The sequence below is a fragment of the Eptesicus fuscus genome, chromosome 16, assembly GCF_027574615.1.
Source record: "Eptesicus fuscus isolate TK198812 chromosome 16, DD_ASM_mEF_20220401, whole genome shotgun sequence".
Classification (NCBI taxonomy): domain Eukaryota; kingdom Metazoa; phylum Chordata; class Mammalia; order Chiroptera; family Vespertilionidae; genus Eptesicus; species Eptesicus fuscus.
The window spans coordinates 2,439,274-2,464,214 of NC_072488.1; the positions used below are offsets into that span (position 1 = coordinate 2,439,274).

Consider the following 24,941-nt stretch of genomic DNA (forward strand, 5'->3'; position numbering starts at 1 on the left):
AGCAACAGCGCAGGAGGAGCAGGAGGGCGGGACCATTTCTCAATACTCTGAGCAGCCTCCGTATCCGAAAACCATTCCACAGCAGTCATCATGATTCGGCTTTAATTATGAGTAAGAGAGAAGATAAAGGAAGAGAAAGGTTTCAGCTTTCTAACATATGATTCAGCTCATAATGATGAGGCACAAAACAGAGCAGCGTGGGGGAGAGGCGTGCTGAAGCCAGGGCGAGGTGGGGAGCAGCCGCGGGCCCAGCCCAGGGAAGCAGGGGGACTTGTCATGCTGCGCTTGCCGTCGCATGAAGTAAACTATTTGGCTGGTTTGGTGTTTGATTAACCTCTTACCAGCTATTTGACTGTAAGTCATGGTCTCTGTCCAAAAACGTCGCCTTAAAATGTGTGCCTTTCAGAAAACGTTAAAATGTGTGCCTTTCAGAAAACGTTAAAATGTGTGCCTTTCAGAAAACGTTAAAACGTGTGCCTTTCAGAAAAGTGTACGTCTGCCATGAAGAGGCCTGGTGGTCACTCAACAAAGCGAGCACCTTGCCCAGCCGGATGGCCCAGTGGCTGAGTGCTGACCAGGCACTAAGAAGTCGCTGGCACATGCCCGCATTGTGGGCTCGATACCCAGTGGTTCCGCGCAGGAGGCAGCCGATCGATGTTTCTCTGTCCACCACCACCGGCCTTCCAACTTCATTCCTCCTCGGGCCACCACACCCGGGGACGCGGCGCCTCCCCTTCCCCAAATAAGTCCCCCATCATGTCACATTGTCTGGTATCAGGTCGTAGCCTAGCCTACACTGCCCTATCTTAGAATGGCCTCCCCTCCCTCCCCTCCCCTAGCCTCTTGCTCTTCTTGCACTGTTCCTCACCTGGATCATCTCGCTCCAACGCCACCAACCAAATCTCACTCATCACTCCACACTCAGCGCAAACGAAAATCTCTACGGCCTCCTCTAGCTGCTGTGGCTGAAGCCCCTTCCAGCAGGTCAGAGTGCTGCCTGTACACACGACAGAACTTTCCTGCTCCGCCTGTGTCCTGTGTCTCTCTATCAAAATGACCTGTGTATCTGTCCTCAGAGCACAACACTGTTTGAATGGGAACTATTCTCACTTTCTCTCAGACCCCCCCAGTCTTCATAGATCTGCCCTGAAGGTATTGTTAAATCCTAAAATCTGCCTTGTAATTTGCATACAACATGCCAACACCCATGGTTTCATAGCCTGTGTATTATCAGGCAACCACGGACTTCTCCCAGCCCCTACCTGGATTCCCACGCACGATCACTCATCACATCAAGGAGCTGAAGAGCTAAAACAGCATCTCACCTGCCACCTGCCTACGCTTTGTCTCCAGTTCCTACTAACAGCGAGGCTGGCCGAGGACTGAGTCACTGAGAGGGCCACTTTCTGAGTCACCCACACACCACTTCCTACTCTTGGCTCTTCAAGTACATACAATAGCCAAGAACGGTCCTGACAAAGCCAAACCCTGTCTTAAGAAATAAACTGAGTCTAAAACCAAATAAAGCACAGCTGGGATTTGTCTCACTGAGTGAGCCGAGGCTACACACTGCATACCTGAGCTGGGATAGAGGCAGACGTCATTAATGTCATGTTCTGGCTCCAAGGAAGTAAATATTTTTCCCTGAAAGAGTAAGCAAAAAGGAATCGATAATTAGTTAAAGGAAGACAGCTCTTGGCAATCTCCCGTAAAGAAAATATACTGGAGATGTAACTCAAGCACACACTGGTACGTGAAGAAATACAATCATAGAATTTAAGTTTTAAAAACACCTTAGAGAATTCATTTGACCAATTTATCAAATACTTTTCATTTTAGAGACAAAGAAACTGAGGCCCAGGAGGAAGACGTGACTTATCCAAGAAAACAAACAGTTTTAGAGATACTGTCTACACAAAAAAAAAGGGTAAAGTTTAAAATAAAGTTGTACATCAACTTAAAACAAATTCTCTTAATCTGGGAAACACACCCTGGTCGAACTTGTTACTCAGGGAAACCAAAGGAGGTGAGATGGTCAGCGTGGTGAAGTGAGGACAGCACCTCCCACACCTAAACCACAGGCTCTGGGGAGACTGCATGAGATAACGAACACAAAATGACTGGCAAAATGAAATCCTGTAAATACATAAAGTGATGGTTATTATATAGTTAAGCCTAAGACATTTTTATTTTAAATGTGAGGGGAAATGTGCTTTTTTAAAAATTTAGAGAAGGGCCCTAGCTGGTTTGGCTCAATGGATAGAGCATCAACCTACAGATTGAAGGGTCCTGGGTTCGATTCCGGTCAAGGGCACATGCCTGGGTTGCGGGCTCAATCCCCAGTGGGGGGCATGCAGGAGGCAGCCGATCAATGATTCTCTCATCAATGATGTTTCTCTCTCTCTCCCTCTCTCTACTTCCCTGAAATCAATAAAAATATATTTAAAAAAAATTAAGAGAAGGAAAGTAAGACAAAAAGACAGAAGATAAGATGGGTATGGAAAAAGGTGATAAGAAAGAGAAACAAGGAAAGCCAGGCAAGCAAAACCAAGACATCTGGTGTTGGGCAAGAGGGTGCACTTAGTCATAACAACAATGCCAAAATGAAACGCACTGTAGCAACTACAGCACGGTGACTCCAAGAGCCGATGCAACAACCCCGCCGGCTCCTGCTATGTTAACTCCTTAGCAGAGGCTTCCATGGCAAAGGGGCGGGGGGGGGGGGGGTAAAGTATGGGGAAGGCGGGTATTTTGTGTTCAGTGACAAACAGCAGCCAAGTTCTAATTCAAGACAATGAGATTCACACAGCTACCTCCCTCTCTTCTCCAACTCCCACTGCAGCAGGAAGGAAAGAGGGAAGAAAAAAGGAAGGGGAAAGAGAACTGTAACAGCACGGGACAAAGAAGACGAATTCCACCTCAGGGAAAACCTGGGAGGGCACATCCAAACTGACATCACTCGTTACCTTGAACCAGCAGGGAAGCCAGATCAAGGGTAACTTCTACTTCCCTAATATTTTATGAATCAAAAAAATAAGACGTCTCCATTTGTAGCATTAAAAACAGGTACTGTTAAAAAAAAAAAAAAAAAAAAAAAAAAAAAACAGGTACTGTTTAAGTGTGAGTTTGGATTACCAGAAAAAGAGCAGAGAAAACCCAGCCCACAGCACCACGCAGCCTCCCAAGAAAACCCTCCCCACCCAAAGCCAAATGCAAGCAGCTCAGTCGGTGCCGGTGGCCATCGGGTGCTTCTGCCGGGACCAGACAAGCTGGAAGCTTTCCTCTCCCCTAGTCAGCCGAGGCACCGGAGCCAAGAAGCTCCTGGGGGGGGGGGGGGGGGGGGGGAGAGACGGGGGGGTTGGGGGGGGACAACCCCCGAAGGTAGGTGATCTCCACCACAGACCCAGGGAACAAGGACGTAGGCTCAGCAAAGGTCAATGCTTGGGGAACGAAAACAGAAAGTGCACACGAAACCAATGGCCTGCTCAGCCAGGGGTTCTGACAGGAGCCGAGCTGCGATGGGGCTGCTGGCACCTCTGCCCCGAGCACAGGCAGCCCCGCGGGAAAGGCTGGTGCTCGCCCTGTAGACACCACGTGAGGCCGCTGGACCTTCCTCCCGCTTCCTCTCAAGAACAAGTTAAAAGAAAAAAATAAAAGAGTGACACTTTTGGACTAAAAATGTCAAGTTTGTTATTAATTGAATGCAAAGAACTCTGAATGTTTTCCTATTTAGTTGATGAACTAACCTTTTACTTCTCTCAAAATACTTAGGTTTTGAAATGAAAAGCAGAGGCAGATTAAAGCCAGTGATATAGGATTTTGTTACTTATCCTATCTAATAATAGACAAATATGCAAATTGACCATACCTACGACACACCACAAGCCACGCCCACCACCCAATCAGAGCAAGCATGCAAATTAACCCAAACCAAGATGGCTACAGCCACAGAGAGCAAGGTTTCCTAGGTAACAGAGGAAGCCAAACTTTCTGCCAGCCGTTGCAGGCCTAAGCCTCCACTCAAGCTACAAAGTTTCAATTATACAAGGTAAACAAATTCAAACAAATGGCGGCAGAATGGAGCTTGAGAGAGCAGGCCAGGGTTACCGCCGGCAACAGGGGAAGCAAAGCTTTCTACACACCCTGGCTGGGCCCACCCACTTAAGGCAACAAAGTTTCAATTATAACCCCAACACAAATGGCTGAATAAATTCCAGATACCAGGGCCTCCACTTGCATTGCCAGGGGGCGTGGCCCGCCTGCAAACCACCACAGGCCTCTCGCTCAGGCCGCCCCATGCCCCAAGGGAACCCCACCCTGATCCGGGACACCCTTCAGGGCAAACCAGCTGGCCCCCACCCCTGTACCAGGCCTCTATCCTATCTAATAAAAGAGTACTATGCAGATTGATCATCACTGCAACACACAATTTAGCTTCCCCCATGTGGTCAAAGATCCTGCCTCCATGTGGACACAAGATGGCCACCAGAAGATGGCCAGCAGGATAGGGCAGTTGGGAGGCACCCGGCCTGCAAGGGAGGGTAGTTGAGAAGGACCAGGCCTGCAAGGGAGGGCAGTTGGAGGTGATCAACCCTGCAGGAGAGGGCAGTTAGGGGTAACCAGGCTGGCAGAGGAGGGAAGTTGGGGGCAAACAGGCTGGCAGCAGAGTGGTTAGGGGGTGATCAAGCTGGCAGGCAGAAGCGGTTAGGGGCAATCAGGAAGGCAGGCAGGCAAGCAGTTGGGAGCCAGCAGTCCTAGATTGTGAGAGGGATGTCCGATTCCCCTTTTAGGCCCGATCGTGCCTAAACGGGCAGTCCGACATCCCTTGAGGGATCCCAGATTGGAGAGGGTACAGGCTGGGCTGAGGGACAACCCCCCACCGTGCACGAATTTCGTGCACCGGGCCTCTAGTTAATTAATACTTGAAGCTAGAAGACAGCACATCAAATATTCTTAAGAAAATATTATTTCAATAAAAATTTCAACAAAAACATACGTACTGAGTTCTTATTCCACATTTTGATAATTCGAGAATCTGCAGACAAAATCAGATCTAAAGAATCCTGGAAATGGACCGACTTGATGGGTAGCCCGTACTGGTGATCCTTAACTAGCAGTGGCTTATCCGAGCGAAGATCATATAATAAGACCTAAAAGAAAAAATAAGCTATTTCTGTTTAAACAAATTAAATGTTTTATCTTAAAAAGCAACTTTTAAGCTACAAAGGTGGCTGCCATTTGTTCTACTGCCTTTTTATGAGCACAATGGACACCCTCACCCAGGGTACAAAGACCCTAGTCAGCCCGCAAAAACGCTCTGAGAAATTTCTACGTTACTCTCAGAGTGCATGGCTGTACGAGTTCAGCCCTGAGCGCAGTTTGCGAGCACACTAAGATTGAGAACTACTGAGCTACACGAAGAAAGGAACAAAAAGTAAGCCTAAAAGAATGTATGTCATTTGGGAATTCAACAAATATATATACTGAGGGCCTACTATGTACCAGGCACTGGCACAGTGAGTGACAGAAACAAGCATGACAGACATAAAGAAGACCGTCCTGGGAGATTCTGGACAGATGGTGGTGGCAAGGCTATGGCTGAGGGGTGGGGGGTGTCTCTTCTGAGCCCTGCCATAGAGGCAAGAAACCTGGGGCAGCTCGATCTTCATCCCAGGTGACAGGGCCTCTCCAGACCATGAGGGCGGAGGCAGTACATGTCCTGGAAGCAGGGTCTCAGACGTGTTCGGAGGGGAGAGCACACTGACAAATGTATGGGCTCTGCCAGGAAGCGAGGGAGAAAGGGAGGGACTGAAACCTCTGCAGCCATTCCACTCGTGCTGAGCTGTGCCCCGATCGCCCGTGCAGGGGATCTGGTAAATAGTGCTAGGGGAAAGACAGATGCCTGGGACAAACACATTTTGGAATTATGTATTCAATGCATTTCTTGTCTACAGGAATTCTCAGAGCCTTCAATATATATTTAAATGCATTATGAATCTCCAAGAGTGGGAATCTGGCAGATTCCAAACTGTTTTGACCACAGAATTCTGTCCCAGGACACTCTGGGAAAATAGTTCTAAACCACAGTCAAGAGAACAGAGCCGCCTGTACTTCCGCTCAAGAGCTTCTCAGACCACCCACTGAGGTCAGAACCAAAGTGTCGCAAGGTGCTAACAGAATACAGCACCTGGAATACTCCTTCCACTCTGGCCAAACGTACAGGGTGGGGCACAGTAGGTCTACAGTCGTCCGTATGGAAAGAACACAATAACTAATAAATGATAATAAAAGAATAAACTGTTTCGTGCACTCACACTGTAAACTTCCTCTCCCCCCCCTCAACCCCTGCCCCCACGCAATGCTTCACTTTCTGTTCCCACAGTGAAGAAGTTATGTGGCTGTTTCCCACGATACACACGTGTATCTGAACACTAAAGCGTGAAGTTTCCAGCTTAAACACTTACCTGCCCTGTGGATGTTCCAACTGCCATGGTCAAGGCACCGTTAAACTTCAGAGCAGAGATGGTTGGTAAGCTGTTCACCCTGAAAGGCAAAGCATTCCTGTTCCATGTGGACACGGCCAAGCCTCTTCCAGGAAACAAAGTGATTCTCAAGCGTTCCTTCAACTCTAAGGGGAATCACTCTCTCCCTTCTTTTTAGAAGGCAATCGTATCCAAGCTTTCCTAATCAAAGTAAAAATGTCTACATATAAATGTAACCAATCTTCAGAAATCTGTAGGTTATCTTCAAAAATTGTAAGAATATTCTCAAAGTAGCTACAAACAACAACGAAAACTCCTAAAAATATAAAACCAGTTAAAAAGACTCAGTCTGACCTCTCTCACCTTCATTAAGCCAGGATGAGGGAGTTACAGAAGCATCCCCTTTTTGCTTACGAGCAAACATTCTCTATTCAGGCATGGATATACCCATTCCCCTTTTCAAAGTTGCCGTGTCAAGCTAAAATAAAAGACTAGGGAGCACCTGGGGCCCTGGAACCTGTAAAAGTATCAAGGAGGGAGGAATGGCTACGGCCATGAACCTGGAACATGCTTCCCCTCAGCAGCCAAGAGCTTCAGCACCAAAGCCACGCTGTGGCGGAACGGTGCTAGCCGACAGGTCAGAAGCCAACCACAGTCCTCCTCTCACGCCTCACTGTGTCCCTGCCACCAGACCCTGCATCCAGGCGGGGACTGCCAGCATCCTCATGTCTCTTACGCCACCTAGAGCCTCAGCCCAGAACTACAATGAGCATCTGTTTGGAACTCACCTCCTAAGCCTCAGAAGCACTTCTTTTGCTCATCAGCAGCGGTGGACTCCTGGGTCTGTCACTAGCCCTGCCTTCTAAAGTACTTCAGAGAGGAGTTCTATCTCGCTTACCCACCCAGTGAGCTTTCACGGGAGAGGCTTTTTACATAATCACAAAAAATACAACCTCAGACAAGAGTCTCAAGAGGTTCATCCTTTAGTAACTGGCCTTAATTTAGTATTGTTACATCAGAAGCGGACGAATATTTAAACTGCAAGTTCACGTCTACTTACTCTGAATCTGCTGTGACACTACTTAACGCACAGTCCAACAGGCCAACTCTGCTTCGAACCCGTGGGTCCCAGCACTCCACTCGACCCTAAACGAACAGAAACCAGCAACTTCAAATAACAGCTGCTACTGGAAATTTTTTAGATGAATGCCAAAAAAAGCCTTAATGATAAAAAATATAAACATCACAAAGATGAAAAAAATTATTTACAGTATTAACCATCTTATAAGCAAGACCTCGAATATACTTGGCAATGTGATATTCTATGCTTATCAAATCCCAAGCCCCAACAATCACGGAATCTCAGGAAGCCCAGGCTTTGGGCTGGGGGTCTGCTCCCCCTCACCAGGTCTCAGGGCTGGGCTGGTAGAAGAGGAGCCTTAATACATAACTCCTTTTTAAAAAAATATATTTTTAATGATTTCAGAGAAGGGAGAGGGATAGAGAGATAGAAACATCAATGATGAGAATCACTGATTGGCTGCCTCCTGCACGCCCCTTACTGAGGGGGATTGAGACAGCAACCAAGGCATGTGCCCTTGCGTGGAATTGAACCTGGGACCCTTTAGTCTGCAGGCAGACACTCTATCCACTGAGCCAAACCAGCTAGGGCCATAACTCCTTTTTCAGAGCATTTTCCTGTTATCTAGCCTATATTGTTCTGTTAGGACTCTATCTAAAAATGATTTTTTTTTTTTTACAAAAACTATTTAAAAACTTCCCCTTGGTAATCTCAGGAAAAGTAATTACCAAGAGAATGCTTCACTGGCCTGATTAAGCATAACAGTATCATAACACATCCAATATAGTTTTACATATTTCCATTAAATCAACATCATGTGTCCCATTTCAAATCCTCACCTCCTAACATAAAAATAACTTGAGTAAAGACCTGAATTTCATCTACATGGGATTGATTTAATAAACAAACAATGGAACCCTGCCCATATGTTTACAAAAATTAGTTTTGTATTGTAAGTAATTATAAGTACCAATGTATAAAAATGCACATTTATATACCGTCACGTTAAAAAAAAGAAAACAAGTGGAGAACCATGATAAATTTCTTTTGTGTAGAATACTTAAAAAAACGTGATACTAGCACATATGCACACCTGCATATACTCAGAAAACCCAAAGGGATAATACTGCAAACTGTTAACTCGGTAGCTCTCAGTGTGCAGTCTGGAGGCTGAGAGGCACAGAGGACACGTTTAAGCACTAGATGTCTGACATACTTCCTCTTTACTTTACTTTTTTTTTTTTTTTTAAATATATTTTATTGATTTTTTACAGAGAGGAAGGGAGAGGGATAGAGAGTTAGAAACATCGATGAGAGAGAAACATCAACCAGCTGCCTCCTGCACAACCCCCACCGGGGCTGTGCCCGCAACCCATGTACATGCCCTTGACCGGAATCGAACCTGGGACCTTTCAGTCCGCAGACCGACGCTCTATCCACTGAGCCAAACCGGTCTTGGCTTTACTTTTCTATGAGGATTTTACATTGTCATTAGAAGTGCGAATCTAGAAACACTCCTGACCAGCGTGAAGGACACCGATTCGGAGGCACTGCGGTTTAAAAGGCACGTGGTGTGTCTTTATTGGATGCTACTCTCCAGGACGTACCAACCACAATCCCATCTGCCTTTACAGCGATAATGGCGTAAAGGATGCTTCCCTGGTTCTCCCCAGCACCTTTATGAAGCTGGCAAGGTGAGGATTACCATCTCCATTTCACCCGAGGAAACAGCCCCCGGGAAAGTAACTAAGGAAACTAACAAGCAGCAGAGAGCGGGCTCCATGACACAGCGCCTCCCGTAAGAACAAGAACGGCGGCCACACTGCTCCCCAGAAGCTGGGACCCAGCAGTGACTCCCCATCCAGCTCCAGAAGGTCAGGGTCAGAGTGCGCCTCCTCAGCTGCAGAGTGGGGCAGTCGCCAGCAGCTGTAGCAGCTTTCCACACAAAAAGCAAACCAGTGGCTTGTGGCTTCATTAGCACCGGCTCCTAGGAGCCCAGCAACTCTGTCTTTAAATACAATTTCGTTCATTATCCAACGTAAACAAACACTTTTAAACCATCAGGTCAGTTATGCTCACCTCCACTGTGCCTGTGGCAAACAAGCCGTGCACGGAATTTATGTCACAGACGTTGTTCTCCCTAAAACAGTAAAGCAACAGGGAGAACATGTTAGTGCCCCCCAGGGGGGGGGAACCCAATAAACTTCAACCAACAGTCAACCAAGTGCAATGGAGAAAGAAGACATGTGATGCTCCCTGAGCGACTTGTGAAAAACACCAGGCATGACGGGTAAGTGCCCGGAGCACAGCGACACTCTACCTCCCAGGGGATGAGACAGCAAAGAACTTCCTCCTGAAATACCAGTCCACGGCCATGAGAATAAACGTGCGTTCCACTTTCTCAATATATTTTCTCCCCAGGCAAAAACACAGGCTGGGGCTGTGGCAACCCTGAGATCTGACTAGTTTAAGCTGGGTTTACTGCTCTAGGCCTCATTTTCCTTGTCTGAAGAATGAAGATGTCACCCACCTCATTTAGTTGTTGTGATGATTAAATGTAAAAACTAAATAATGTTCCACACAGCGTCTAGAGTTACAAGACACTCAATAATAACAGCTGTTATTATAAATAGAAAACTGTGCAGCTAAAGAGCAGATAACTTATTATTCAACAATGCATCATAAAGTTACTATCATATTTTAAATAAAATAAGAGCACTTCAAATCAACGTGAAAAGAAATAGTGAGAATGTACTTGGGTTTATCACTACATGTTCTTCCAACTTTAAAAACCCTTTCAGAGCAACAAGGAAACCCAACAAGCTCTTTACATACATAGATGAGGAGTGACCCAGCTTCCATCCCTCACTAGCTGTGTGACTTGTTCACACTAGTTACTCTCTGAGCCTCAGCTGCCCTATCTGTAAAATGCAGCTAATAATAGCACCTACCATAAAAATTTGTTATAAGTTTAGAATGAGTTGATGTATATAAAATACTGAATAATGCCTGGCATAGAAAGCCCTTTTACTATTATTGCTGTTGTTATTACTCAACGTTATTATGATGATGATGACAGATTCAGATTCTTCCTAAAAGGACTTCTCTTTAAATAAAACAAAAGTTTAGACAATAAGGTATAAAAGGAAAATGGAAAAAAAACCACCTTAACTTTCTACTAGCAACAACATAAAAGATGGTCATTTTTAAGTGTTATTCCAAGTTAATTCACAATTTCTCCACAAGAAAATGTATCACAAGACAAAATCATGAAGGGAAAGTTAAAGAACACTACAAAAAATAATCAACTGAATTTTTTAGTGAGTTTTAAAACTTTCAAGTCTATTTTTTAAAAATATATCTTATTGATTTTTTACAGAGAGGAAGAGAGAGGGATAGAGAGTTAGAAACATCGATCAGCTGCCTCTTGCACACCCCCTACTGGGGATGTGCCTGCAACCAAGGCACATGCCCTTGACCGGAATCGAACCTGGGACCCTTGAGTCCGCAGGCCGATGCTCTATCCACTGAGCCAAACCGGTTTCGGCTCAAGTCTATTTTCTAAAAATTAAAAATTTCAAGAAGTCACCAGATGTTTTAGCGAATTTTTTGTTTAAGAAAAAACTTAATGCTACTTTTTAATTAAGTTGCCCAGAGTAGTGCTTGATAACAATTTGAGCATCTGGCTCCATCTCCTGGCCCAAATAAATACTGCAGGCTTCTTAAAACAAAATACTCACGCAGCATCAGTTTGTAGAGGATTTAGGTACCGTCCTTGTTCTAAGTTTAACCTATAAACTTCAGAGCTGCAAAATAATATACAAAGTTAAAAATATGGCAAACTAAAAAACAGCAAAAAATATGGCAAACTACTTTTCTTCAAATAAATATGATTTTTAGAAATATATATATAAAGGGTAGGCAAAAGTAGGTGAGTTCATGAAAATTTATTCTTGCATTATTTATTATTATCGTCTTTTCCATACAAACATCTGTAAACCTGCTTTTGCCCACCCTTGTGTGTGTGTGTGTGTGTGTGTGTGTGTGTCTCATAAGGCATCGCTTCCTTTTGTAAAATACAAAAGTGTACTTACTCTAAACCTAAAAAAGAATCACCTTGTATGTAAGTTTGTTCAAGCATATAAGTGATTTAAACCACCCATATGCCAAGGAAATATTATGAAGTCATTAGGTAGACTGTAATTTACAATAACATGGAGAATACAAGATCCAAAATGTACCTATATCTTCTCTAATAATAGACAAATATGCAAATTGACCATACCTACGACACACCCACAAGCCACGCCCACAAGCCACACCCACCATCCAATCAGAGCGAGTATGCAAATTAACCCAAACCAAGATGGCTACAGCCACAGAGAGCAAGGTTTCCTAGGTAACAGAGGAAGCCAAGCTTTCTGCCTGCCCTAGCCAGGCCTAAGCCTCCACTCAAGCTACAAAGTTTCAATTATAGAAGGTAAACAAATTCAAACAAATGGCGGCAGGATGGAGCTTGAGAGAGCAGGCCAGGGTTGCTGCAGGCAACAGGGGAAGCAAAACTTTTCACACACCCTGGCCAGGCCCACCCGCTTAAGGCAACAAAGTTTCAATTATAACCCCAACACAAATGGCTGCCGGCTGGCCTCGGAGGGAGCCCCAGGCTTGGCTCCGCTCCAGGCTACAAAGTTTCAATTGTAGAAGGAAAATAAATTCCAGATACCAGGGCCTCTGCTTGGGTCGCTAGGGTGCGTGGCCGGCCTGCAAACCACCACAGGCCCCTCGCTCAGGCCACCCCACACCCTAAGGGAAACCCCACCTGATCCGGGACGCCCTTCAGGGCAAACCAGCTGGCCCCCACCCCTGTACCAGGCCTCTATCCTATCCAATAAAAAAGTAATATGCAGATTGATCATCATCTCAACACACAATATAGCTGCCCCCATGTGGACACAAGATGGCCACCACAAGATGGCCAGCAGGAAAGGACAGTTGGGAGGCACCCAGCCTGCAAGGGAGGGCAGTTGAGAGGGACCAAGCCTGCAAGGGAGGGCAGTTGGAAGTGATCAAACCTGCAGGAGAGGGCAGTTAGGGGTGACCAGGCCGGCAGAGGAGGGAAGTTGGGGGCAAACAGGCTGGCAGCAGAGTGGTTTAGGGGGTAATCAGGCTGGCAGGCAGAAGCGGTTAGGGGCAATCAGGAAGGCAGGCAAGCAGTTGGAAGCCAGCAGTCCTGGATTGTGAGAGGGATGTCCGACTGCCCGTTTAGGCCCGATCCCGGTGGGGGTCCCATATTGGAGAGGGTACAGGCTGGGCTGAGGGACAACCCCCCTCCGTGCACGAATTTCGTGCACTGGGCCTCTAGTCTATAATAATAAAAGTGTAATACACTAATTAGACCAGACGTCCTTCTGGATGACCTTCTGGACGAAGCCAGGGCTGCGAGGGAAGCCCGGGTCCCGGGTGCCAGAGGGAAGCCAGTGCTGGCAGCTGGGGGAAGGAGGGCCTACTCTTGCACGAATTTCGTGCATTGGACCTCTAGTGTGTATGTATATAAGAAAAGACTTGAAGGAAATACAATAAAAGATCAATAAGGGTTTCCTCTGGATGAGTGATTTTTTTCTTTATTCTTTTTTATTTTCCAATTTTCTATAATGGATATGTATTATTTTTATAACCATAAAGAAGGTAATATTTAAGAATAAAAAGCTTTTAAATGCCAAGCAATGGTGCTAAGAAACGGACTTCCCCACTCATATGCCCCTATTAGGTTACCATGTCCCTAGCGTTAGAGCACCATGCTAGGGAGAGTCAAGGATGTAGTTCCTAAATGGGCCACTTTGGAGCTACACCCTGTGAGCAACTGAAAGGCAGGCATCATGGCTTTTTCTTCTTTTAATTCTCCTCGATGTTGGAAACAGCAATTGTCTGGGGAAATGAGGTGGAAAGGAGAAAACAAAGGGTGTTAGGCCCGTACCTGGCGCCAACGAAGTACAAGTCGCAGGATGGGTAGTGGTAGGAGAAGTCTCTCCCGAACTTGGGTATTCTGGTTTTGTAGTAAAAGCCTGACTGAGAGTGGAATTCGATGTACCTATCATTATGTAAGAAGACAATCTGAAATGGAACAAGAAAATTGGTTTGCTTAGGTTACCAGGTGAAGTGTTTATTTCATCATCACTAAAACTAGCTACGCTAGAAAACCTCTGATCTCCCTCACCCTCCTCTCTCTCTGTAAACACACAAGTATATATGCACAACGCTCCATCATGATTAAAAGAGTGATGAAGAATCAAAACTCTCCAGTGGGTACTTAATGCCTTCCTGCATCTTAGTTTTTCTGCAAACCTAACCTTCTAACTGAAAGGCTTAAAACAAATGGCCCCTCCCCCCCCAAAAAAAAATAAAAACAAAAAAACAAATGGCCCTCTCTTATCTGGCACCACCACTTTATAACACAGAGCACTGCTCAGTAACTTTAATGAGTAATTTCCCATTTTAATAATCTCACAATTATCACACAGGGTTCGATAAACTTGTAAAAACTCAACTTCAATGTATTACAAAGGCATCTTTAACCTTTCGCACTCAGATGTCGAGTGTGATTCGACACGGTTAGCATTAGAATAAAGGAATCGAGAAAAAAGCAAGTGAGTGCAAAGGGTTAAAACCTTCAGGTGGTATGTAAAAGCAAATTTATCAATATCTAGATCAAATGCATTATCAAATTACATGTCCCCAACACATGACAAATGGCTACCACAGGCAAAAGGATAAACTATACTCCATAGTTTCCAGAACTGAATACACTATCTAAAGCCATGTCAGCTCAGGAAATTCAATTTTCTTCAAGGTGACATCTGACATCATTTAAAATTTTTCATTGAAATTGAATAAGGCAAAGAAAGAAAAAGAAAAAAAATGTATATAATTGGCTGTTTTTTGACCTGTTTCGGAATATGCCATGATATCTTATTTGCAGGGTTAATAAAATTAAACATACAGTATAGCTATTTTACTTTACACATATGAATATGAAAGCAACCTGGCAAATAACACCATGTTTAATGGTGTTATTAAACATGACTGCTACCAATTCTTAAAAATACAGGTAAGGTTTCGTAAAACTAAATTCCACTCATTCATGTACTGATGATAGCTAGTACAAACCAATCAAGCGTACCTTTGAATAGTCATCAGACAATGTTTCGAAGGTGACAACTGGAAAATAAGAAACAGTGGGGAAAAACCATCAATTCTCAAGTTTTTAATAAAAAGGCAAACTTAATGCAAAGATTCCAATTCAACACAAAAATTATATACAAATGCTGGGTTTTTCTTGATTTTGCCCCTTCATAAAATAAGAACAAAGTTGCCATGTTATGCTGCTCCCAAAACACCAAATGGAAAATTTAAAGCTTTATAATTTCTCAGTACTGACCAATTAGATATCCTGCAGAACTGAAGGCAATTAAATATAAATTCACAAAACATAATGACTTCTAAATTTTGTCCCAATTTTTCTGAGATGTTCAAAATAAAGTAGGTATTGCAGAACATTCACAAATTGTTGCTTAAAAAAAGGATAACAGTAACTTTGCACTCATTCACAGTGTATCGGGTAAATAAAAATAAAGAGTGAAAACAGTTGTTATTAGCAGCACATGGAGTCTGTATTGGGTGAAACAAGTTAGGAGGATACAGATCCCATCCTTTTCCCTGATACACACCTGGATGTTCCCATTTCACTGCCCTCTGTGCTAGAGAGGATTCTAAGCATGACCCACCGACCTTCCCATCGACAGCCCCCTTTTCTGGAGTGAGTGGAACCTGTGAATGCGCTGAGACACCACTCCCGTGACTGTCACATGATATGGCCAAGGGGAGATTTATAATCACATGAGCCCTTTAAAGGCAGTTTTCTCCCGTGGGCAGAGGGAAGGAGCCAATGAGCTGCTGGGGTCTGGAGGCGGTGGGACCAGGTGAGGAGGGAAGCCGGCAGCCTCTGGAAGCCGAGCATGACCTTAGGATGACGGCCGGTGGGAAACAGGACTCAAGTCCTCAACTGCAACAAACTGCATCCCGCCAGCCTGGAAGTCTGCAGGCGGATTCCTTCCCGAGCCTCTGGACAGGGGTCCCACCAGGCTGGCCCCTTGCGGCAGCCTGAGCACAGGACGCAGCAGAGCCGGGTGGACTTCGCCTACAGACCTGTGAGCTCCTCAGTGGGTGTTTACCGTCATTGGTTACACAGCTGAGAAAACCAATACACAACCATTCCCGTTTTAACAGGCAGAAAAGATGCCGAACATAAAAAGCTAGTTTCATGAATTCAAATTTAACCTTTTACTTACCTTCGGAATCTAAACACCTTTCGAACTTCAAGGATAATTGGTAGGTGTCATAGCATCGAACCCGAGGTTTGTATGTTCCTATAAAGAAATTAATGAGATGTAAAACCCAAAGGACACACTTCTCATTGTCAGTTCCCTGCAGATGTGCCGAGTACACTCGGCTCAGAGGTAAGTAGGATTCACTGTAACCACAGCAAAGGAAAAGAACTCAGACGCAACCCTCCCCAACATCCCCAGGGGAAATGAGCAAGGATGTAAGCAAGCAACTTACAGGAAAGGAGAGACAAATAATTAACACACCTCACAAACAATCTAACAAAGCAGATACATCACTGAAATCGCTTTTGTCCATCAGAATGGCTAATATGGTGTTAAGATGAGGGTGTTAAGAAAAGTTCTCTCATCCACTACTGGTGATTACTATAAATGGTTACAGCTTCTCTGGAGGACAACCTGGCCATATCTGTGAACGATGTGATGCTTACACATCTTGAATCTGTATCTCACCATGTACAAATTCGTCGTATGGAAACACACCCACAAGTTACCAAAGACATGAAGAGTTCCCTGCGGCACTGTTTACAAATGGCCAAGAACGGAAAGCAATGAAATGTCCACTGATAGGAAATGGTTACATAAACGAGGGTAAATCTTCACACAGATCATAAAGAGGATGGCACAGACACGGAAAGCTGCCTAAATGTAGTAAAGAGTGAGAGAGAGAGAACAGAGAGAAAGAGTGGGCGCTGAGACTGATGTCTGCAGTATGATTCCATTCTTTTTAAAACTCAACAATGATGATGTTAGCACTTTGTACAGAAAAAAGTTGGAGGAATAAGCACAGTGCAATTTTAGAGCCTTTCACATTTTATATTTACACTTCTGTCAAATTTGCATTTTATATAAGTTTATCATGTTTGCAATAAAAAAAGACTGATTTTTTAAAACCAATAGATACTTTTAAAAGAAAGGAATGCGGTAGGTCTATGTTCACTGGCAGGTATCAAAGCCCAAGATCACTTTTTGAAGCAGTACAGTATATAGCCCTGGCCGGTGTGGATCATTGGTTGGAGCGTCGTCCTATACACCAAAAGGTGGCAGGTTCTATTCCCAGTCAGGGCACATATCCAGGTTGCAGGTTCAACCCCCATGATGGAGGCAACTGATCGACATTTCTCTCACTCCCTTCCTTGCTCTCTAAAATCAATGGAAACACGATCTCTGGTGAGGATTTAAAAACAAAACAGTATAATATATACATATACACATACTATACAGTCAAGTGCCGATGGGGACACATTCTGAAAAATTAGGCCTCACTGGGCGATTTCATCATTGCGCTAATAGTATAGGGTGCACTCACACAGGCCTAGGGGGTCCAGTCCACGACTATAATTGTATGTGCTGTAGTTTTACACAACTGACAGCGCCGTGGGTTTGTTTACACCAACATCACCACTAACCCGGGAGCAATGTATTGTGCTCTGACGTTACATAGCTAGGACATCACGAGGTGATAGGAATTGGTTAGCTCCATTGTAAGCTAATGAGACCATTGTCGTATACATAGCCATCATGGACCAAAACGTCATTATGCAGCATAGGACTATATACAGAATATAGATTACATGTATAATATGCATAGTGTGTATATTATGTGTAATTATTTACATACTAGAGGCCCGATGCACGAAATTTGTGCAAGGGGATCAGCCCATAGCAGCCCCGTGGCCCAGCCCATGTGGCCCCGCCCACTGGTCGTTCAGGAAGGTCATCGGAAGGTTGTTCCGCCTTCCGGTCTAATTAGCATATTAGCTCTTCATTATATAGGATATAAAACTGTATCTATTCTAAATATAAAACGGGAGGCTAGGAAACGTAGACAGTGTTACCACTGAGACAACCATTCACAAAGAACAAAAGAGATTGGCATGTAGATGCACAGAAGTTCTGTCAAGCAAGAAAGTGGTTGAAAAGGGACAAAGGTGAATAATGTTAAGCCAGCAAAATAATGTACATGGACAATACATAGAATATATGTACCAAAATCACAACCAAAAATGGTTGGGTGGTAATGTTTTAAATTATAATACATTAAATGTTCCCACAGTCATGGCTCTGATACCGGTGAATACTGCTAATATAAAATCTTAGTGACATAAAAATATTAAGCATATGACACAGAAAGTGATGTTAAAAGTGACCTTTCTAGTGGGAGCGTAACATGATCTGACCACTTTGGTGGAAAGCCTGGCAGCTCTCTATCAAACTAAACATACACCTACCCTGGGACCTAGCAATGGCCTCAAAACACACTAGTACACAGCGCTTTATGAAAGCAGCCAAAACACAGGGCTGGCCAGGTGTCCACGTGATGGAGAAGGATAAACAAAATGTGGTCTATGCCAACATGGAAATACCATTCGGCAATTTAAAAAGGACAACATATGGACACATGTAACAACATATAAATCTCAAATATGAAGCCCTAGGTGCATGACCGCATTTATATCAAGTTCCAAAACAGGCTCACCTTGTCTGCAGTAAAAAAGAGAAGGCAGAGCAGTGGGCGCCTATGCAGGGGTGGGAGCAGGGCCGACTGTGAGGGACGTCAAGGCAGTTCTGGGTGAAAGGAATGTTCTACACCTTCAGAGCGGTTTGGGCTACACAGGTGTTGCATTTGTCAAAACGCATCACAGTTAAGATCTGTGTATTTCAACGTATGTAAATTTACGTTAAAAAACCATAAATAAATAGTGAACTGGAGTTAAAGATATACACGCTGAGTATGTAGGGGTGGAGTATACTGATACCTGCAATTTACTCTGAAATGCACTAAAAACCAGGATGGGTGATGGATGGACAGACAGACATGTAATGAAGCAAATACAGCAAACTACTGAAGAATCTAGGGGGTAGGTAAATGGATGCTCACTGTACAACTTCGTCAATATTTCAATTTTTTTAAATATATATTTTATTGATTTTTTACAGAGAGGAAGAGAGAGGGATAGAGAGTTAGAAACATCGATCAGCTGCCTCTTGCACACCCCCTACTGGGGATGTGCTCGCAACCAAGGTACATGCCCTTGACCGGAATCGAACCTGGGACCTTTCAGTCCACAGACGGACGCTCTATTCACTGAGCCAAACCGGTTTCGGCTCAAATTTTTTTATAATGAAGTGATAGGGAAATTTAAAAAGTGACCTATGCCATCATATTGCCTGATATAAAATGTACATAAATCATAACCAAAAAGATGCTTACCAGTTGCTAAAATATATTGTCCATCTTTTGAAACCTTAATAGTGGTACAAACAGTAGGCATTTCAAAATCCTGAATAAGTTCAATTCTCCTCCGGACATCTACAAAGAGAGAACATGAGCAGCTGATCTGTTATAATCCATGAAACAGTAAAAGGCTAATGATTAGCTTTTTTTAATTATTTAATTTATTTGTTTTATACTGTACAGCCCCCTTCAGTGCTCACAGCCCAAGGGTAAGGAGGCTGGGCAATGGTTTGAGGCTGCAACTTCCTCTGGCATGGGTCCACTATGAGAGGCCCACAGGGAAGGGCCCCCCAGAAATCATGACCATGCATTGATTAGCTTTTAATTAGGTAAAATCAAATCCCACCTCACCAGGAACACATCAACCACAACAAGAGATTACTTAGGAAGAAGGAAGTTTGTTTTCCTGCAATAAGTGAGTGCAAGGTTTCTAACATGGACCACCGGGATTCATTTCCTCCTCACAGGAAGTCATGCTCAACAAGCAGGCAGCTGACAGAATACTAGTAATTGGTCTCACACAGCCTGAGCGAACAAGCTTGAGGCAAAGGCGAGGAGACTGAGATTTCCTTCGACAACAGAGCCGGGGACCCTAAAGGGCCAGAAGTCTCTAGCTGTAGAGGGAAAACAATACTCACCCACATCTTTCTTCTGTAGTGCTCTCTTCTTCCTGTCAGAAAGCCACTAGAGAAAACGAAGAGACTTTATTTAAAAACATATTTACTTGAATTGTTTTTCTGCTGACAAAAATAACACATGCTCACATTAAAAAACTGTGAAACTTTACATGAATACATAACACAGAAAGTAAAAATATTCTGTAATCCTAACCCTACTGTTAACATATCCTCTGGATTTTTTTCTTGTACATATTTACATATATTAGACAATAAATTTTTAGAACTAACTGTACCATATTTTAAACAAGGGAAAACTAATTCATTTAATCAATCTAAGAGAAAACAGTAAGCTTCAAATATTATGGGTTATAACTAATATATGGAACTCAGTCTATTTAAGTGAAATTTTAAAAAGCAAGCCATTAAGCCCTAGCCAATTTGGCTCAGTGGATAGAGTGTTGGCCTGGGGACCGAAAGGTCCCAGGTTCGATTCCAGTCAAGGGCAGATGCCCGGGTTTCAGGCTCAATCCCCAGTAGGGGGTGTGCAGGAGGCAGCCGATCAATGATTCTCTCTCATCACTTATGTTTCTATCTCTCTCTCCTTTCCCCTTCCTCTCTAAAATCAATAAAATAATAATAATCATCATTAACCTTTTGCACTCGTTGCTTTTTTCTCGATTCCTTTATTCTAATGCTAACTGTGTCGAGTCACACTCGACATCCGAGTGCAAAAGGTTAAAAGTAAATAAATAAAGCAAGCCATTAAAAGGAGAATATTTATTGAAAGTATGTTTACAAAGAACAAAACTAAATAAATAACTGACTAACTAGCTGATACTTGGTAAGAAAGCAATGATACCTTTGAAAGTCCTATTTACTGGGTTACCACATTCTGTTCTGTAATTAATGCCCCCCGGCCTAGCAGCAGCATAATGACATGTCTGAGTACGATGCAGCATTAATCAATCACGATTACCCTAAAGCAGCGGCTCTCAATAAAGGGCAACTTGCCCGCCAAAGGCATTTGGCAATTCCTAAGACACATCTGGTTGTCACAACTGGGGTGTTCTCTTGGCATCCAGTGAGTAGAGGTCAGAGTTGCTGCCAAATACCCTACAATGCCCAGGACAGCCCCACAGCAAAGAGCTGTTCAGCCCAAAATGTCAATAATGGCAAACCCTGCCCTAGAGAAATGAAAGAAAAGCAAGAGTAAAAGTAACAGATGTCATTTCTAAAAGCACAGCCCAATGTACAGCCCATGTGAGACACATGACATGGTCATGTTTAGGACTCTCTGATATGGCAGACTCGCCACTCAAAATCCTAAGCATAATACCTGAGGCAGTGACTACATTGGAAAACATAAAATACTGCCCTAGCTGGTTTGGCTCAGTGGATAGAGCATCGGCCTGCAGACTGAAGGGTCCCGGGTTCAATTCTAGTCAAGGGCACATGCCCAGGTTATGGGCTCGATCCCCAGTGGGGGGCGTGCAAGAGGCAACCAATCAATGGTTCTCTCTCATCACTGATGTTTCTATCTCTCTTTCCCTCTCCCTTCCTCTCTGAAATCAATCCTATCGAATAAAAGGGTAATATGCAAATTAACTGTCACTCCATCACAAAGATGGCAATGCCCATAGCCACAAGATGGTGGTACCCAGTCCTCTCAGCTCCACTGGAGTCCCCCAGTCCCAGGGGGGCGGCCGCTGGGAGCAGGTAGCATGAGCGGCCTGGCAGAATGCTTGCTTTGTCGCCATGGCAATGAGGCAAGCGTTCTGTACCCAGCCGCAATGGGCATCTGGGCCGTGGAGAGCCTCTGGGCAGCAGGCGCGGAGCAGCCAGGCCCCGCAGAGAGCTACTGGCACACAGATTTGTGCACAGGGCTACTAGTAAAAATATAGTAAAAAAAGAAAACATATAATATTTTGAAAGGCCTGAGTTTGAGTCAGGCTTTCCTCTGTATTTAGTGCACTAATTTATAGGGTTATGCTGGTCTTTGATTTTATTTTAGGGAGTAATGTTTCAGTTAATGGTGATGTCACACTATATTTCTGGGCACTCAATATATTCTTCACAGCCACCTAATGCAAGCAGAATAAAGGCACACTACCAGGGCTTCCCCTCTAACAGGGGATTGCTTCCTCCTCACAGGAGGTCGTGCTCAACAAGGAGGCAGCTGACACAATAATTGGTCTCACACAGCCTGAGCGAACAAGCTCGAAGCAAAGGCGGGAAGATTTCCTTTGACAACAGAGCCTGGGACCCTAAGGGGCCAGAAGTCGCTAACACAGTGATGATGGGAAATTTCCTTCAGGAGTTTCTGTACAGACAGCACTACAGCAGAGCAAACAAGACTAAGACCCCACATGTGGCATGAACAGTAAGGCTAAAGTTAAATAAATAAAAAAAGTTCGCCAAAGAACTGAAAACTGTCACTAATCTCAGCCGTCCCCTCTCTATAAAGACCGGCCTGTGACCACTGCCAAGTATCTAATCAGAAACCTAGGAAAGGGCTCTGGAAATGCTGGGGCTCTAATATTCTCCCACTAAACAGGCCTCACTGTTGCTAAAAAGAAAAAAAAGACCCTGCTTTATCTTACATTTGAAGTAGGTAAAGAAAACTGAGCAATTTAAGTTAGAATTACCTTAAAACGAAGACCAAGAGAGATCACCATACTAATATGCACACAGCTGTTTACTCACATTGATGTTTACTAGCAAAAATAAAACTCGATACCTTCTGCTCATTAGCTCCCCGTCCCCACCATGTAGCCAGGTGTTCAGATCCCAAATCCCAGAGTTCTCTCCTGATTCTTCCTTTCCTTCACCTGACGCCTCCTCGCCACCAGCCAATCCATCAGCAAGTCCCATGAGCCTACCACCCGCGTCCCACCACCTCCTAGTGTCTCCTTTGCTACCATTCTAGCCCAAGCCGCCCACATCTCTCAGCTGGACATCCACACGTGACAATCCACGGGACCAGCAGGCACACTTCTCCCCTGCCCCGGCCCTGCCCCTGCCCTGCCCCATCCCCACTTGTGCCCTCCCCAGCCGTGGTAACTTGCACACAGCAGCCCCGTTTAAAACCCAACAACGACTCCCAACAGCACGAAGAAAACCCTCACCTCTTCCCTTGGCCGAGGAGGCCAACCTCTCCACCATCATCTGCCCCATCTCTCCCCTCCTGAGCATGCCACAGTCACACCTGCGCCTCTTCTGTCCCTCCAACATGCCACGCGCATGCCCACTGTGGGGATTTACACCTTCCGTTCTCTCGGCGCTGAACACTCTCCCTTTTTATCACCCAGGTTTCTGCTCGAATGTCACCTCTTGGAGAGAGGCCCTCCCTGAAGGCTGTATCCCAAACACCTGGCCCTCCACAGCCCTCTTCTCGTCTCTCAAAGCACCAACCACATGGAGAGTTTCTCCCTGTTTGCTCACTCAGCCCCTTTCCCCAGCAGGAACGCAGCAGCAGGTGCACCGTGTCTCCCCAAGCTCACAGTCACTTCTCGGCAAACGTGGGGGGTGAACGAGATGAGAACGGCCACGTGTGAAGAATGGCGGGAAGACAAGGAGGCCTGTGACCTGGATTCTGAGAAGGAAGGAAGAATCTAATCGCCGGCTCCAGGTCTTTCGGGAGGGACACACGGAAGAAGAGCTATACTGACTCTGCCTTCCCAGGGCAGGACCCAGGCCAGCAGCAAGCAGCGTGTTAAACAGATCAGCGATCGCCAACCTTTCGGACCTCACGGCCCACCAGTGGTCTGCGGACCACCGGCTGGCGACCGCTGACAGAGGTTTTTATTGATTTCAGAGAGGAAGGGAGGGAGGAAGAGAGAGAGAAACATCATTGATGAGAGAGAATCATGGATGGGCTGCCTCCTGCACGCTCCTACTTTGGGGATCGAGCCCGCCACCCGGGGCCTGTGCCCTGACCGGGAATGGAACCATGACCTCCTGGTTCATAGGTCCACGCTCAACCACGGAGCCACACCAGCTGGGCTAAGGCGGAATGTTTTAAAACCCCCCTCCAACAAGCCATCTGCAGATGTGAACGCGCTTCTGCAAAACGTTTGCTCACTGGAGGTGCTTGGGCAGAAACTCGACCATCGCTTACAAGAAAGAAAAGCCCAACTTCAGAGCCTATTGGGTGGCCCCGGGGAAGTGGCCTCACCAGATCTGCGCACAACTTCACCATGAGGTTAGGAGAGAATCGCTGATTTCCCCGGCCCCTTCCCACTCTACGCCCTAAGATGCCAGGAAACCATGACGGTCAGCAAGTTTCCAAAGCCCTGCCCTGGCCCCTGAGCATCAACCTACGAACCAGGAGGTCGGGGCACAGGCCCGGGTGGCGGGCTCCATCCTGTGGGGGGCGTGCAGGAGGCAGTCCATCAAGGATTCTCTCTCATCAGTGATGCTTCTCTCTCTCTCCTCCCTTTCTCTCTAAAATCAACAGAAAATATATTTGAACGGGCGTTAAAATGAGGGAGACCTGTCTGTCGGCCAACCCGTCACATCTCCTCCTCGTGTGACAGCGGCTGGGAACAGCCACCGGAGCGCAAAGGGACGCGTCCCCTGTCCTACAGGACCTGACAAAAGTGCCCCCAAAGCCCACTGACCGGCTCGCCCTCAGTCCTCCTCTACCGGCGCCGACAGCTCCCCGGCATCGTCTCCGGCCCCCGGACCTCCCCGGGCCGGGGCCGATGAGGGCCCAGCCACGACAGGCCCGGAGCCGGGCGGAGGGGGCGGCGCCCCGAGGAGGCCCGGGGTACTCACCTCGGGAAGGGACTTGCCGCAGCTGAGACTGTAGATCTTCACCTCGTTCAGGCTGGAGACCTGCATGGCGGCGTGGAGGCGCGGCACGAGATCCCCGTCGGCGCCGCGGTCCCTGCGGCGCACGCGAGCCTCGCCTCCCGGGGCTTCCGCGGCGCGGGCGCGGGGTGATGACGCACTTCCGGCGCCGGAAGCGCCAGTTCCCGGAAGCGGGAGAGCGGCGGCCTGAGGGGAGTGGGGCAGCTGCTGGCTGGAGCTGCGAGGCTCCCGCGGGGCGGCGGGGCGGCGGGGCGGCGGGGCTGCCGGCGACCCTGGCCGGGGCGGGCCGGGAGCCGCTCTCCGTCCCCG

At 45.8% G+C, this 24,941-nt stretch overlaps 1 protein-coding gene and 1 non-coding gene across 5 annotated transcripts in view; both read right to left on the bottom strand.

The window, feature by feature from the left end:
* Positions 1–24,722, bottom strand: part of NOL10 (nucleolar protein 10) — a 112,659-nt gene extending 87,937 nt beyond the window's left edge. For all 4 annotated transcript variants that reach the window (XR_008558499.1, XR_008558498.1, XR_008558500.1 and 1 more), the window contains exons 1-12: positions 24,597–24,722; positions 19,839–19,884; positions 19,177–19,275; positions 15,909–15,986; positions 14,741–14,778; positions 13,538–13,674; positions 11,304–11,369; positions 9,643–9,703; positions 7,543–7,628; positions 6,465–6,543; positions 5,001–5,150; positions 1,578–1,644 (exon numbers count right to left, since the gene is read on the bottom strand). Coding sequence is in view for 1 of the 4 variants with exons in the window: in XM_008138373.3 (XP_008136595.2) it covers positions 1,578–1,644; positions 5,001–5,150; positions 6,465–6,543; positions 7,543–7,628; positions 9,643–9,703; positions 11,304–11,369; positions 13,538–13,674; positions 14,741–14,778; positions 15,909–15,986; positions 19,177–19,275; positions 19,839–19,884; positions 24,597–24,662 (973 nt within the window). In the remaining 3 variants the exon portion in view is untranslated. The remainder of the gene's footprint in view (positions 1–1,577; positions 1,645–5,000; positions 5,151–6,464; positions 6,544–7,542; positions 7,629–9,642; positions 9,704–11,303; positions 11,370–13,537; positions 13,675–14,740; positions 14,779–15,908; positions 15,987–19,176; positions 19,276–19,838; positions 19,885–24,596) is intronic.
* Positions 19,374–19,509, bottom strand: LOC114230391 (small nucleolar RNA SNORA42/SNORA80 family). Its single transcript, XR_003616283.2, has one exon. It is a non-coding gene; the product is annotated as a small nucleolar RNA SNORA42/SNORA80 family (small nucleolar RNA).
* Positions 24,723–24,941: the final 219 nt, after the last annotated feature.